The sequence below is a fragment of the Belonocnema kinseyi genome, chromosome 5 (assembly GCF_010883055.1).
Source record: "Belonocnema kinseyi isolate 2016_QV_RU_SX_M_011 chromosome 5, B_treatae_v1, whole genome shotgun sequence".
Classification (NCBI taxonomy): domain Eukaryota; kingdom Metazoa; phylum Arthropoda; class Insecta; order Hymenoptera; family Cynipidae; genus Belonocnema; species Belonocnema kinseyi.
The window spans coordinates 40,036,765-40,052,521 of NC_046661.1; the positions used below are offsets into that span (position 1 = coordinate 40,036,765).

At 29.9% G+C, this 15,757-nt stretch overlaps 1 protein-coding gene across 4 annotated transcripts in view; it reads right to left on the minus strand.

The window, feature by feature from the left end:
• LOC117172359 (cholinephosphotransferase 1) overlaps nt 1-15,757 on the minus strand; it is a 57,944-nt gene that overhangs the window by 2,065 nt on the left and 40,122 nt on the right. For 3 of the 4 annotated variants that reach the window (XM_033360199.1, XM_033360201.1, XM_033360200.1), the window contains exons 6-8: nt 13,656-13,814; nt 12,820-12,945; nt 5,264-5,396 (exon numbers count right to left, since the gene is read on the minus strand). In XM_033360199.1, the coding sequence (XP_033216090.1) occupies nt 5,264-5,396; nt 12,820-12,945; nt 13,656-13,814 (418 nt within the window). Of the gene's footprint in view, nt 1-780; nt 5,397-12,819; nt 12,946-13,655; nt 13,815-15,757 lie in introns of those variants that run through there. The other variant, XM_033360202.1, reaches the window with a different exon arrangement.

The window sequence follows — 15,757 nt, forward strand, 5'->3', positions numbered from 1 at the left end:
TTATTTACTATTTTTTCACTATAACCGTCTATACAATCAGCGAGCCGGAAGTTCGGGAAACCGCCACTGGTATCGCTGCAGTCTTATGCACGGAGCGAATAGTAACAGCGTTACAGAAATCTGGTATTTTAAAAATAATTAAGATAAATAACTTGTAATTTTTTTATATTTATAGATCGGTTTTTTGAAAATGAGAATTTTGTTTTAAAAAATATGCGAGTTACGGAGAAAAGTCCAGAATCAAAACTTTTCCTTTCGATGAATTCGAAAATATCGTTTTTATCAGAAATCATTTGGTTCACAGTATCGTTAAACTGGTAGAGGTTATTTTTGTAGAACTCTTCGAAAGACAAAACTTTGCTTTTGGACTTCTTTCCTTATCTGCTATACTTTTTTTATTATTTTTTAATTTTTAGAAAAAAAGCATTTAGTTAAATATAAATGTTCAAAATATTTTATTTTCGGATTGCTAAACGATGAGAAAAAAAACACAACGAGTTAAGAGCATATAAATTAAAAATTGTTATTCACCATCTTCACCATCATGCAAAAAAATATTCCTAGTTTTCTTGAATAATTGAAAAAATGGAATCTTCATTGATGTAAGATCTAAAACTAAATAGCATGCAACAGTGAATCAAGAAGAGTATCAAGCCCAAGTTCCAATCAAGCTACAGAAATGCATGCAGAAGATCATTAACATACCTAGATTTTTCTATTGAACAGCGCCCGATTTGTGGAAAAGGAACACGAGGTGTTAAGCAAAAGTAAATCTTGCGTCGTTTATCGAACATACTTTTATTAAATTAATTTGTGTTTCATCCGATCTTATTGATAATCGTACATCGTACAATTGATATAATTAGTACCTTATAAAAATTCAAATACGCCTGAGCTCTCACTATAAATATGATTTTTGATTAGCGTTTGTCTTTTTTATTTTAAAATATACGTTGATTTTTTCCTTCGATTTTGAATGAAAAGTAATAAATAAAAAGCGAAAAAAAGGAGTTTGATTTTTCACTCAGAAGAGATACAATAAAAATGATCACATTGACATTTAAATGATCGAAGCTTCAACATGAAGGAATTAAGATTATTTTGTGCAAAATTCTGAAAACAATTGAAGCATCGGTAGGAAGCACATTGCTTGCATAAAATAAATTCTGCAAGAATATTTTTGCCCAGACTTAAATTATTTAAAAAGATTATAATCATAATTTGTTAAGAAAATAATTATAATTTTTACAGATCAATGGAAGTAAGATTGCAGTTCTGAGAAAGTATAATTCTTTGATCTTCTGATAAAAAATTAAGCAGCAAAATAAAGAAAAAAGATACTAGCAGAATAATTGTAAAACTATTATCCAAACCAACAATTCGTATTAAGTATCGCAATAACTAAAGCAACAAATATCTCATTTCCTTCATAGCTTGCATTTTCTACTTAATAATTAATTACTAGGAAGTACTTCGAAGACACTGTTCGCTCCTAAGAAAAATTGTTTAAAAATCAACAATAACGATAGTCGTAATAATAACGGGCGACGACAAAGAGCCTTCAGACATACAGACGCGTACGCGACATATCTACACACACACATCCCTATATATATATAAGAATCGCAAATTGCTTGCCAGAATTGTTTCATTCAAATAAAAAAAAACCTGATGAGAAACTTCGATTTCTTTACCTCTGGTTGTCAACCATAAGTATAATGAACTCAAAAATAAAATTAATGATCAGTTCAATAAAAATAAGTAAACGCGGTACTTAATTTTTTATTTTAGTTCAAAAACAACGTTATGAATACCCTTGGATTTAAAAACAGTGTCATTTTTAAAATTCTCAAAAATTAGAAACTTCCACATTTGGAAACTCAAAATCATAAGATATTTTGAAAGCTTCCGAAATTATAAAAAAAATTCCTTTCGTTCAAACATTAACTAATATACTCTAGAATTTTACAAGTTAAAAAATAACCAACTACCAGATTCGAAGAAATCCGACATCATTTTCAAATCTTTTTAAGTCATATAAGCACGCGGCCGCTGGTCGATCAATATTGTCAGCATTCTTAATGATTACTCTAATTCGTAAAAGACAGACGATACGTAAAAGAACTGTTGCGCGAGTGACTGTTTCTCAAAGAGGAAACATTTGTACACTAATCTACACTTTCTGAAAATAAACTACTCGATTCCTCCAACGCTGCGAAAGAAGAAGAAATGTACTTTCGACTTTGAGGGAGAAAAATACGAAGAGAAGAAAAGAGACAAAATTGTGTTCTTTCTAAACTGCTTTCTGAATATTGATAACAAATATAATAGTTAATAAAAATTATAATAACGGAAATAAAATCTCAAATTAAAGCAACCTTAGATGCTTCAATTCCGCAGAAAACCCTTATGATTTTGTTATGAAGTTAAAAGTAATTCTCGCAGCAAATCACGAAGTTTCAAAGCATAAGAAAGTGCAGAGCATGCCGGCAAAAAGTTTTTTTGTTTTTTGTTTAGCAATTAGAACATTTCTTTCACCAATTTAGAGATGTACTCACTCTTCCAATTAAATAACATGAAACAAAGTAAAAAATATTGTCAACTGAAAACAAATAAAAGCTCCAAAATTGAAACGTGAATTAAAACCATTCAAATTTGAAAGTGTCCGATGTACATTTTAACAATACCCAAGATCTATGGAGTCATTCACGAAATACGTGATACTTTTAGGGGTGGGTGGGGTTCTGCCAAAGTATCATTCTTCATGTTAAACCCAATGGAAAAAGTATCAACCAGGGGGGGGGGGTCGGACATTCCTGAAAAGTGTATCACGTATTTTGTGAATAACCCCTATAAAAAATGGATGATTTCAGAGATTTCTCAAAATGCAGTCATGATTTCAACCTATATTATATTTCGAATAAAGGAAGCACGATTTACGGTAATTTTAAGGGTAATTATGGCAACTTTCCATAAATTCCAAAATTCAATTTAAAAATGTCTATAGATTTCTGGACATTTATAGGAATTTCCTATCATTTATGGTAATTTTACAGGTAAATAAGGTAGATTACCATAAATTGCGGAAATTTATGGCAATTTTCGGTCATTTATGGTAATTTTACAGGTAAGTATGGCAATTTAACATAAATTATCGCAAAATTCTATTATCTGCAACAAAAATTTCCTTATAGTTTTTACTTTGAGCGGGTTTATTATCGTAAAATGCGAGCTAATAGATAATAGATAAAAGCAAAAAGTAGATCTTTAGCCCCGCTTCACAGGCATAGAAAAGGTCTAAAATCATGCATGTGTCATTAAAAAATATTTAAGAACACAAATTTCTAATATTATTTCTTTTAAACTATTGTATCTCTCGTTTTAATTTATTTAGCGCGTAGAATAAAGCTCAGATACTCTATTCAAATGAAAGAAGGCGCAGTATGAAAATATATACTTTTGCATTTCCTTTTGTAATCCCTGACCATAGGGTACTTGGACAGACGTTTCCTTAAAACACTGAATCCGTTTTATGCTACAAATGACTTGCTTTCTTCGTAATTAAACCAACGAAAGTCATCATTCTACAACTACGATCGATATTTGTATTAAAGGTTTCTAGTTTGTTTACACTTTTTTTAAATATTATGCCATAGAAATGAATCTTCCCGATATCCGTTTCAAACATTAATTAAAAACTATTTGGAATAAATGTCGATTATCGTCAAATAATACTGATTATTGTCGATAAATATAGAATTTTATCGATGAATATATGAATTAGTATAAAGCAGGATCAACAACTTTGCAATGTATTTATCCACATTTATCAGGAAATGATCACAAGCGAGCATGTTTTTAATTCTGTTGGATTCCTTTCTTTTATCCAATAATTATATTATTTGAAAGAATCGCACTTTGTATTTTTTTAAGTAAATCATCGATTAATTAGGGACAATTTTTGGCAATTGCTATTCACTCAAAGACTAAATTCTCTATGCGTTGAAACGTCCTTAAATTAAAGAACAGTTTATTTAGAATAGTAATGCATTTTGGAAAAAAAAGGTTTTGTCAAAACTACTTGTAATTTTGATCTAATCTTAACAAAAAAAAAACAGCTCATTATGCTTATTGGAACATTCTCTACAATTTTGCTCCTTAAATTATATTTAAATTACGTTGTTTGGAAGCTACAGATTTTAAGAAATTTTTATATTTAACGAATCCTAAACAAGATATGTTCAAGAAAACGAACAGAATTGTGAAGAATATTTCAATTAACCAAATGGTCAATTTTTTTTACTAAGGTTCGAATTAAATTTACGATTACCAAAATAAATCAATATTTATCAACAATAATAAATATTATAAACAATAATCTACAATTTTCGACAAGAATAGATATTTATCAATAGTACACACTCATAAATTCCCTGTAAACGATAAAGTCGGTCCGTTAATCGTTAAAGTAGATACTTCAAAAGCAGATTCGTTTCACTCTCAAACGATCTAGTTTAACGCTGAAATGATGTCGACGAAATCAGTCATGAATCGTTGAAACGATTCTTGGTTAAACGACTCGCACTTTAACCGTTAAAGGATCTGTTTTCAAACTTAATTCTCAAACGATGGCACTTCAACCGTTAAAATTTTCCTTCATTGTTTATAGGAAATTTCTGAGAGTGTAGAAGACTATTATATTTAAATAATAAATTATATACGAAATGACTTTCGAATTACGCTAAACATTTCTTCTTTCAAAAGAAAATAATGTAAGCTTAGGGCATTTAAAACAAAAGTAAAAATATTCAGATACTTCACATTCCTCACAAAATAGAAATTTTAAATTCATCAAAAAAAGTTTCCAATCATTTGTCCTATACGACAGTTCTTTGAAAGAAAATTGTGTTTAACAAGTTTGAAAATCCCATAATTTAAATATTTTTCATAATTGAAAAGTGATGTCCATTTTCTAAGAAACAGATATTTACGTGTCTCATATCAGGATAGGAAGAAACAATATGATTTCTAAGCAATATACTGCGATTCGAAATGATTAGGACGTTTTCCTTCGACTTCAATTCTACTTAAAGAGAAGTGAGCTTGGCGTGATAACGAATGAACAACAGCTCCTTTAAGAATCTCGTGTATGTACAATGTGAGAGGGAAATCGCCGTAGAAACTGCATAGCGCATTCATTATCACAGACGGATTTACTAATGATACTTCTTAGGTAACCTAGGACGTAGTGACCTGTTAGTACCGTTTTTTTCCAAGAGTTGAGGACCTATGCGCTGATCTATCACAGGTATCCTAAAGAGCTGAATATTGAGATGGGCGCAGATTTCCATGCAAACTTGAGCACAGTATCGCAGCAAGTCGAGGGTAACCCATATCTGTGAAAAAAGGAGAAGAAAGTTAGGGTCAATACCAGCTAGGTGGAATATCTTTGTACATTTTGCCTTTAATCTTCCTATTCATCAATTCGCAAACATGTGCGTGAAGAAATATTGTTAACTTTTTTGTTAGTGACACCTATTACAGGTATACGGTTTGTTTACATGGTTGTTAATATTCTTTGGGTTTTGTGCTAGTGCCCATAATCATCAATCAACAAATATTTGTTCTTTTTTTCACGTTGTCATCAAAAAGAAAAAACACAGCTTTTATGTTAGCCTTGAACCCTCTAACCCAAGATTGCCGCGCTCAGGTGGCCACTTTGAGAAACACCATTCATCTTTAAAAACCGAGCCATTGCTCTAGAGGACCTGCAGTATATACCATATAGACCTATAGCATTCTCAGTTGTGACGTCACGTGCTCTTATCGACCTTTGGGGGAATAATAGTGCCCATACACCCCTAGTTTTTACGTGTACAATACCGTCGATCAGTGTAATGAATATAATTTCATACTTTATTCAACCGCACACTTCTTAAACCAAAAGTTATTTAAAAGCATATAAAAGTTTGAAAGCTTATTCATTTTATGAAGCTGTTTTTGGGGTTAAATCTGAAATTCAAGAAGTTTAATGGAACTTTTCTGTCTCGGAGTGAGGTTAGTGTAACATCAGCGTATTTTTAGTTATAAAATAAGCTTTTAGTTATTATTTGCCATTAATATGAACATTAAAAAGTAAAATAATTTGCTGAAAAAATGTAAAAAATGTACTGAAAAGAAGCAGGATGAAAATATGAAAAGCTATTTTTCATTTGAATCTTGATTAAAATAATTTCTATGTTTTTCACGAAAAATTTTACAACTTTATATGAAATTTGTATGGGAAATTTCAAGAATTATAAATGCATTCCAAACACTAATTAGCTTTTTCGTGTTAAGATAATTGAAAAAAATTATTATACAAGCTTGAAGTGATTTGATAATATAACCTGAAATCGCACAAATCAGCTAATTCTACGGCCAGTTCGCCTTTGCATTCTAAAAATTGTTAATCTTAAAAAGTTGCCATCGCATTTTATATCAGCAATGGAATTTGATAATAAATATTATAACAAATTCCATGATTCACAATAATACTATTTACTTTTAATGTTCATATCACTAGCAAATTATAACTAAAAACACTAACCTATATCTAAAAATACACTAATATTATACTTACCTTGCTCAGATGCAAAAAAGAACCATTAATCTCCTTGCATTTCATTTATTCCACAAAAACCGCTTTAGAAGATATATAAGCTTTAAGACTTTTATATTCTTTTAAACAATCTATGGTCTAAGTACTGTCAGATTGAATAAATATGAGAATATATTCAATATTGTGATCGACGTCACTGTACTGACATTTCAATTAAACTCTTCATCTATCAGAGCATACAGATTTCTCTATTTGAATGTTTCCAACGCCTTTCCGAACTTTAGCTAAACTATCCCACTACGGTTTCTTCATTCTGAACCTTTCCGATTTCTTTCTGAATAAATATCGCGATGTTCCAATAGCTTATTCAGAATTTGCACCTGTGTTCCACTGTTAATGTTCGTTCTGAAAGTTTCCGATTTCTTTCCGAATAACTGTTCAAGGTAAAATATAAATTGAATGTTCTATTAATTATACATTTTTTTATTATTTAAATAAATATAATAAATAATAACATATAATTTGCTAATAAATATATAAAATTTTTAAAAATGAATTGAAATAAATAAATGTAGAAATATATTAAAATATAAATAAATATAGATAAATCATAACCAAAAAATTTCAATTAACCCGTAATTACCACACTTTTGCAAATATGCACCAGAAAAATGTTCACAGAAGTGTCTCTCGTCACTGGATAGGTATAAGGATATCTCCCCCCAGCGTTATATATGTCCATCGGGTACGTAGGTCCCAGCTTCATTCGCCTCTTACTGTTCGTGAGGTTCATTTCGAAAGTTGGGCTTAGTGAAAATTTGCACAAGTGTGGTTTCCTAGGTTGTAAATTGAGTGCTTCGGAAAAAATTTAATTTCGCCTGATAATCGTTTTTTTCGACTACATTTTCTCTAGAGGTAAGTAATTTTACATGGTATTTTTAATTTGTAATATAAATTTACCAAAAATCATACCTCCGTGTTAATTACGTCAATTATCTAAATTCTTCATTTTTTATTGAACTTTTCTTAAAGTTTTAGACTCTTAAGTTTGAATAATTGTACAACATTATAAATGATGGTAGTACATAAAACTAGTAAAAACTATATCTATTTGACGTTCACAGTGCTCGCCAATAACATGAAAAGTGTGTGTGTGTACATAATTAAACAACATTTTTTATAAACAAATTATTTGTTGGAAAAATGTTTTTCATGATTTTCCATAATCATACGTTTTTTCTAGTAATATTGCAAGACATTTTATGAACAAATGCAGTAATCAGGCATTTTTCGATAGAAAAATTCGTTTTTTTCCATGTACATTTTTTTAAATTCGGAACTTTATGATATTTGCAACAAAATATTTTTTTTTATTAATCTTATGATCTTTTAAACGAATTTGATGAACAAATGCATTGATCAGGCATTTATCTACAGAAAAATTCGCTTTTTTCTATGTCAACAGTTGAAATTAGGATATCGAAAAAAATTTTTATTGACAGATGCTCGAATGATGCATTTGTTTATTAAATGTGTTTTTAGAAATATATATAATTTATCAACCAATTATGAATTTCGTTGAAATCATCATGAACTGTCAACTTATCATGAATGTTCCCGAAATTATTATGAAGATCCCAATTAAAAGTCTGATAGCGATACAAAAAAGAATTGTTCCATCGATAGACGCCCCAAAAATGCATTTGTTTATTAAATTAGTTTTTAAAAAATCATAAAATTGATTAAAAAATTATGAATTTTGCTAAAATTATCATAAATTTCCGAATTGAAAAAAAATTAACATAGAAAAAAACGAATATTTCTTTCGAAAAACGCCTCATTACTGCATTTGTACATTAAATTTGTTTATAATATAAACAATTATAATCAGAGGAGAAATTTTTTTACATAATATTGCTTCGATTCCGATTTCTTGCAACATAACTTGAAAAAAGTGTATTTATGAAAAATCGTAGAAAAAATTTTTTCAACAAATAATTGGTTGATAACAATTTTTTTTGTATATTGTCTAATATTGGAATATCCTTAGATAATACTATTTTATGCAACTTAAGCGATTTCAATTGTTATTGAAGAGCGATTGTTATTAAAGAGCACCGGGAACGTCAAATAGAAAAAACGCCATTTTTTCATCATATTTGTTTATTTACAAATTTTTATTTTACATTTTTCCTCCTAATGTAGGGCATCGAACAAGAAACATTTTTCTTCTCTTGACTTTTTTCCATATCGTGCGTTATTTGGCTTAAAATGCTAATTTCCGTGTGTTTTTTGGAATATTGTGAATGCTCTAACTCTGTTAAATTTTCGATTGATAGAAAAAAGTCATTAGGATAAATTGTTCGTCTGTTTGAATACTATGAATATCCGTACAGGAAATTTTTGAATTTTGAAAAAAGTGATCTAACAAATTTTCAAAATACGCTCACTTTTTGAATTTTTATCCAAAATGGCCAACAGTAAAAATCTGTTTTTCAGATTCAAGGGGTCACAAAACGTGGACATTTGACAAAAACGGGTGAGGGGGGGCTCAAATTTTACACAAATCTAATACCTTCTCTTGATGAGAATGTAAAAAGATAAAACAGAATCATTTTTAATCAAACAGTTGTGATTTTTAACAAAAACGATGCAAATTCTACCTAATGCATGCATTTTTCACCCCCCCCCCCCTCAAACGAATTTTCAACAAAACGATTGAATTTTCAACCAAAAAGAATGACTTCATAACAAAATTACTGAATTTTCAACAAATTAATCAAAAACTTTAATTTTCGAATTGCTTCCTCTGCGTGTCCCACTGTTATTTATTCTCTATTGAAAGTAAACGGACGTATAAAGATTTTTCCAATTAATCTAGAAATAGGAAAATTTCATGACTATTTTATTATTTTGTATATATATTTATAGTATTTTTCTATTATAATAAAATTTACAAGCTGTTTATGAAATTTAATTTGCCCTAAGTTGGACTTGTAAAAGAATCACTTGGCTCCATTTCTATGTTGACACTAACAAAACAGATTTACTCCGAAAATAACTGCACAAAAGAATCAATCACTATCAATGTATCTTACGTTGCCATTTTGTGTCTTTGATTTCATTCATATTGATTATGACTGGTATTCGATTGCACTGAATTCGACTTTGAACCAAAGATCATTCGAAAAAAAGTAATTGACAGTGATACTATTTTTTTGTTAGTTCTACAAGAGTCATTATCATTGGCAAAGGTTGACACTCACTAACGACATTTTTTAAAAAGGTAGGTATCCATTTGAACTAATCCGTTATGTTATTAATCTGAAAAAACTTAGTTAATAAATTGTCAAGGGTACATAACAATCAATGTTTAAATAATGTAATTAGCTAATATTAATAATATGTGAAAATGGAGTAAAAATTGGAAAAATTTATCAAAATTGAAAGCATGTGAAATAATATTGTGTCAAACCTTTAGATTTTACAACTATTCTGAAAACGTGATAATTATAAATGCTTTCTGATTGAAAGACTTACAAATCATAGAATTAAAACTTGAAGGGTTAAAAATTAAACTCTTATTAATGAATCAATCATTGTGGACTCGAAATGTATGTAAGAATTAATATGAATTAAAAATTAAAGCTTTAAATCCCCAATAGAATAATTTTTCCATCTCCTAATTAGAAATCATATAATTATAAAAGTTTCTTTGTATTAGGTCAACTTTAAAGGTTCAAATTATTGTTTTTTTTTTTGCAAACAATTGTCTTTATAAGTTTTGCGATATTCTAGCGTTTCTTGTAACACATCCATTCCTCAAAAAGAACCCAACCAAATCAAGTAGACGTCAATTGCGCGCATCTCTGTCGTATTTTTAAAATATAAGAAACAAGCATGTTGGTTATCGTTTTTCACAAGCAACTATGTAGAGCTTATGCTCAGAGTTATGTCGACTAAGCTTGCACAAAGAAGTTCCGTAAAACTGATACAGGTTTTTTGTTGCAAAAGCTGATTTGCATGTACCTGTCTCTTTTCATTAAAATATTTAAAAAAAAATCTATTTCATGCATCGCCATTATTCTTCCATAATTATGTTTAGCTCAACAAATGCCTTTCATTTGAAACACCTTAAATTTTCTATTTAAAAACACTCGAGCATTCAAATTACCGCCATTCGGAGATTTTTCCACAGGCGGAAAAATATCCATTTTCACAAAACATGACTTGAGCAAGTCTACAAGTTGCGGATCTGCTATCATGTGAAAGAGCCCTAAAGCTACGATTAAAATAACATTTAACTAAATGTGTAGCAGGATGAAAATTTTTATACTTTATAGATATAAAGCTGACTATTCAAAAAAGAAGTAGCGCTTGATATTTCATAATGTTATTACTTATTAGGTAATGTGAGGCAATTGAATTTTTAAGGTTAGAGTTTCAGTCAAACAGTGTTAATTTATTAATAATCTACTGTTTTGCAAATTTGAAATTCCTGAATATGCCTAAGCTAGAAAATAATTTATATTCAACCGTTGATATTACGTGAACAACAAAAATATTCTTAAACATCATAAATTCTTAATCTGTTAATCTGTAATTAAGTGGTATAATTAAAAGGTTGTGAGTTTGCATTCTTTGTTCCCACTTTAATGCAAATAAGTGGTATTTTTACAAAAATCTATAGAAAATTATATTTTTCTACATCAAATGAAGAAAAACGTGTACGACTCGAAAAAATACGAAAATTCAAGAATTTTCTTAATATATTTTGTAGAAAATTTGTCCTTTTTGTAACTGTTTTGCATTAAGAAAATTTTCTAATTTTCATACTTTTTTGAGCCGCACATTTTCGTAATTTGTCATGGAGTCACAGATTTTTTTTAAATAACACTTATTTACATTAAAGCGGGAAATAAGAATGCAAAGTGACAACTTTTTAATGACATTAAAAATGAATCTATCATCTAAGAACTATTGAATCAAGAAAATGACGCTAATTTTTAGCTAGATGTTAATGGTACAAGTAATTATTTTCAAAATGAATCTGTTATAGCATCTTATTTTAAAAATGAATCTGTTATATCATTGCTATATTATTACTGGTTTATCATCCCTCTAATAGCTTAATTGGAAAAGTATCTGACCGGAAATCAGAAGTATGGTGGTTCGTTTCCCAATGGAGTGAAGAAGGAGTAGGATCTTTTTTTCAAGAAATAATTTTAATTTTTAATTATATCACTTGAATTTTTCTATTCTGCGAGCAGATCGCTCTCGCCAGAGACTACTCGCAACCTTAAAATCGAAATAAACTTCCATCTAGTCTTACATCAGCAATGGAATGTGATTACGCAAATTTAAACGAATGTCAAACTTCTCAGAAATAATACTTAATGTTAATGTTCAAACTCGTAGAAAATAATAAGTTATAACTAAAAATACTAACTGCTTTAACTTATTTTGCAGTGTAAAAACTGTGAGATTGAATAAAATGACACAAAATTGACTTTAGTAACCAAGGGCACTGAACTCATATTTTCACTCAAGTCTATATCTCTACGAACATACGGATCAGTTTTCGATTTTTTTTCAATTTTTGTGATATATTGGGTCTTGACATCTCGCAAAAATTTTGCCAAATATTCACTCTCCATTTCGAAAAAACAAAAGCAATTTTAATTGGCCAATCAAGTTCGACCAGTACCCACGGTGGGGCGCTCTGGCCAATCACAGACATCGTAGAAAGAATACCTAAGAACATCATGACCTGATACCTTAGTTTCAGGTCAGCCCTGAAAATGTGCACAGCAATGTTCACGAAACGTCGACAAACAATTCGTAGTTTTTTAAACGAGTGAAACCCGAAATATCTCTTTTTATCAAAAAAACAATTTTTAAAAACTCCGGCACCACATGCCAACTATGGAGGTATACAGGCACTGTTATTCCCTCAATGACCGCTCGGAGCGCGTGAAGTCATAAGTGAGAATACTCTAGTACATCGACTCAAGCGGACTGTTCTACGCGGTAATTGTCACTTTAATTTAACCTCAAAACTACGACGTAATTTCATGAGAAAACTCGGAAACCATATTCTTATTACATAAAATATCGTGTTTTCAAAAAGTATGCTCGGCCATAAAACGACTACTTCGCTGCTTTAGTGGTGCCCAGTAGACTATTAATATAAAGCAATATCAATTTTCAATACTTACAAAACACATCCATAGAACGTAGTACTCTTTAATAAAAAAGTTAAAGTATTGATTAAGGAACAGCATCGCTGGTCCAATCAGCGAACTATCTAAATATTGCATCTCGTTTTTCGTCATATGCGCGACCTGAAAAATAGAAAAATGCTTCTTTATCTTCCTTATATTTTAAATCCATTGAGCATGATTCATCCAGTATTTGAGAAACCTCATATTCGAGATAAATAAATTAAAAAATGTTAAGGACATGTGATACTTACAGTATCCCCGGTTTTTCCCCACAAAAATGAAAAAATTTTAAAACTGAATTCGGAGATGCTATAAAATATCATAACGGTCGTCCCCAGACTCTTTTTTGAAGGATAATAACAAAACAAAAAATATTGTGCTGAATACAAATTTTATGCGTATGCATTATTTTGAGGTTACGTCGTTTCTCATCTCTGCCTTTCCAATAATCTGGAAATTATTTATGAAATAAACTTTTTTAATTGGCTGCAAACAAGGTTAGTTCCGGGAGATTAGTTACTATGTTTATTTGAAGTCCAACATTTTCGGCCAAAAATATTGTGTAGTTTGGAAGTAACGCTCGGGTGAATTGTAACACACTTAACCTCGAAATATACACGCACGTTGTTAGCTTTATCAAAAAAATTTGGATAAAAAAACACAAAAACAAGTGTGCGGGGACGTCCGTTAGCATGTTCGCTATCATTTCCTAAATTTTTAAGGCAAAATATTTCTTATCCTACGAAAAAAGCCGGAGGAATCGAACAGTGAAACGTTCAGAAACGTTCAAAGTAAAATTAATTCAATTTTTATCAATGAAAGGTACTTACCACTAGACGATTAGTAACTTTAGCAGCGACCATTCCAAACGCAAGAATATAGAGCGCCGGATGATTTTCATAAACGTGCTCTGTACTTTTTCTGTATATTATAAAAGCCGGCACGACGACAAAACTGAACGGGATTATTGGTGATAAGACTGAAGTACCCTGAAAATGTTACGCTCAGAGAAATCCTTTTTTTACACAAGCAAAAGTAAAAATAAAAGCAAAGAAACAAAATCAATTTTTTAATTAATACAAATATTGAAAGCAGTCAAATAATTCAATAAAATTGTTTAATTACAAGCTCTAGAAATTTATTAGGTAATAAATCTGGCTTCAGGATTTTAATTTTAATTCAATGAAATTTAAAAAAACTACTTTCAAATCAAAAACACATATAATTAAATGCATACAACACACAATACTAGTGATACCAAAGTGTAATTAATTTAATCTCAAGACACATAAACTCTACACGAATTTTGTTAACTGTAAACCAAGCGGATAATGAAAACTACATAAAACAATACAATTCTATCAACTACCAATTGTCTAATACGTAAAGCCATTCCAATTGCATTCGACTTCATGCTAGAGACTTCATGCTATAATCATAAGCGTAAGATTTTCATGCGAAATATAAAAATATAAGTAGCAGGAGATTCAGGACAATTTACAAGGAAAAGTGACGACTGATGACGAGGTGAAAACGTGGAGTAGAAAAATGTTTAAAAAACGAAAATGTGATGACAATTTTGTGGCATTCTGGAGATTCAGGCCCAACAATTATTAAAAATGAAATTTCCTTTTTAAATTATCAAAAATTTATAAAACACCCGATTTAAAACTGTGAAATATTCTGAAGTAAGCGTCCTGTTAATTATTATTAATTAGTATTTAAAAAAGCTGAAAATAATCCATTGTTTTAATTTGCTTACAAAATTACTGTTTGTAGCTTTTAAATAAAAAAATGTAAACCAGAAATTTAAACTTATCGTCGAAATCCATAAGCTATATTTTTTTCTGAAGTTATGTTACAGAATAAATTAGTCTTCATGTCCAAATATGACGATCCAAGATGGCTATACGCTGGTGCGTAAACATTAAAACCAAAATGGAAGGGACTGTTTATAATTTAAATACTTTTGTAAAAATAATTGCTCGCCATAAATATATTTAGAAATTAGTTTTTATTTTTCATGAAATATTGAATGAAATAATAAAATCGATTAAAAAATAAGGATCCATTTTATTATTTCATAATATAGTCCTTGAACAGGCCCGTAAAGAGGAAAACCCAGACCCGGGGTATGGGAATGACGGGCCCCTATATGTAATTTTGATTCCTAACAGTTCCGGAAAATCCGGACATCCTGGGAAAATCTCCCTGTTACCCCCTCCTTCCTCACGAAAGAGCTGCCCTTGAAAAATAAATGCTAATTTCCAAATACACTTATAGTAATAAATGAAGGGTTGCAGTAAAGAACTAGATAACCAACAAAATCGGAATTTTTCAGGAGAGTGAAATAACATTCTGTAAAATCGAAATCACCATTTAAAGATAAAGCAAAACTTTATTCCTAAGATAAAGTGTTTCTAAATTAAGAGTAAAAATATATGATTAAAAAAAAATCCAGTTTCGAGAAACAGAATGTGGAAGTTTACAATCTCTAACTATTTTCTACTTAAAAAATAAATAATTTTTACTCCTGAGATAAGGGGAAGCTGAATAAGAATAAAATAGTTTTCATCCAAGAAATTATTCTGTTTCGGGAATATAAATATTTACAGTGCAAATCCTCTGGCTTTGACGTTGAAAAAGTGAAGAAAAAATGGTAGGTTTATGAAAGAGGCATCATTCTAAAGGTGAAAATGTTGAGCGTTAATGAGCCGAAAAGTAATATTGTAATAATGTACAATTTGAAGGAAGTATGTGCTTATTGTTGTTTTCATGCAAATTGCGATATTTGAAGTCAGTTTTTTTTTACAGTCTGTCAAGTTAAAGTGTGGGTGGCTTTACTCGCAGTCGGTAAGGTGTATCGACATGATTTTGGTGTCAAAATATTAAGAAGAGCTCCTTCTTTCATGCTTTTTGATTTAACATTCAG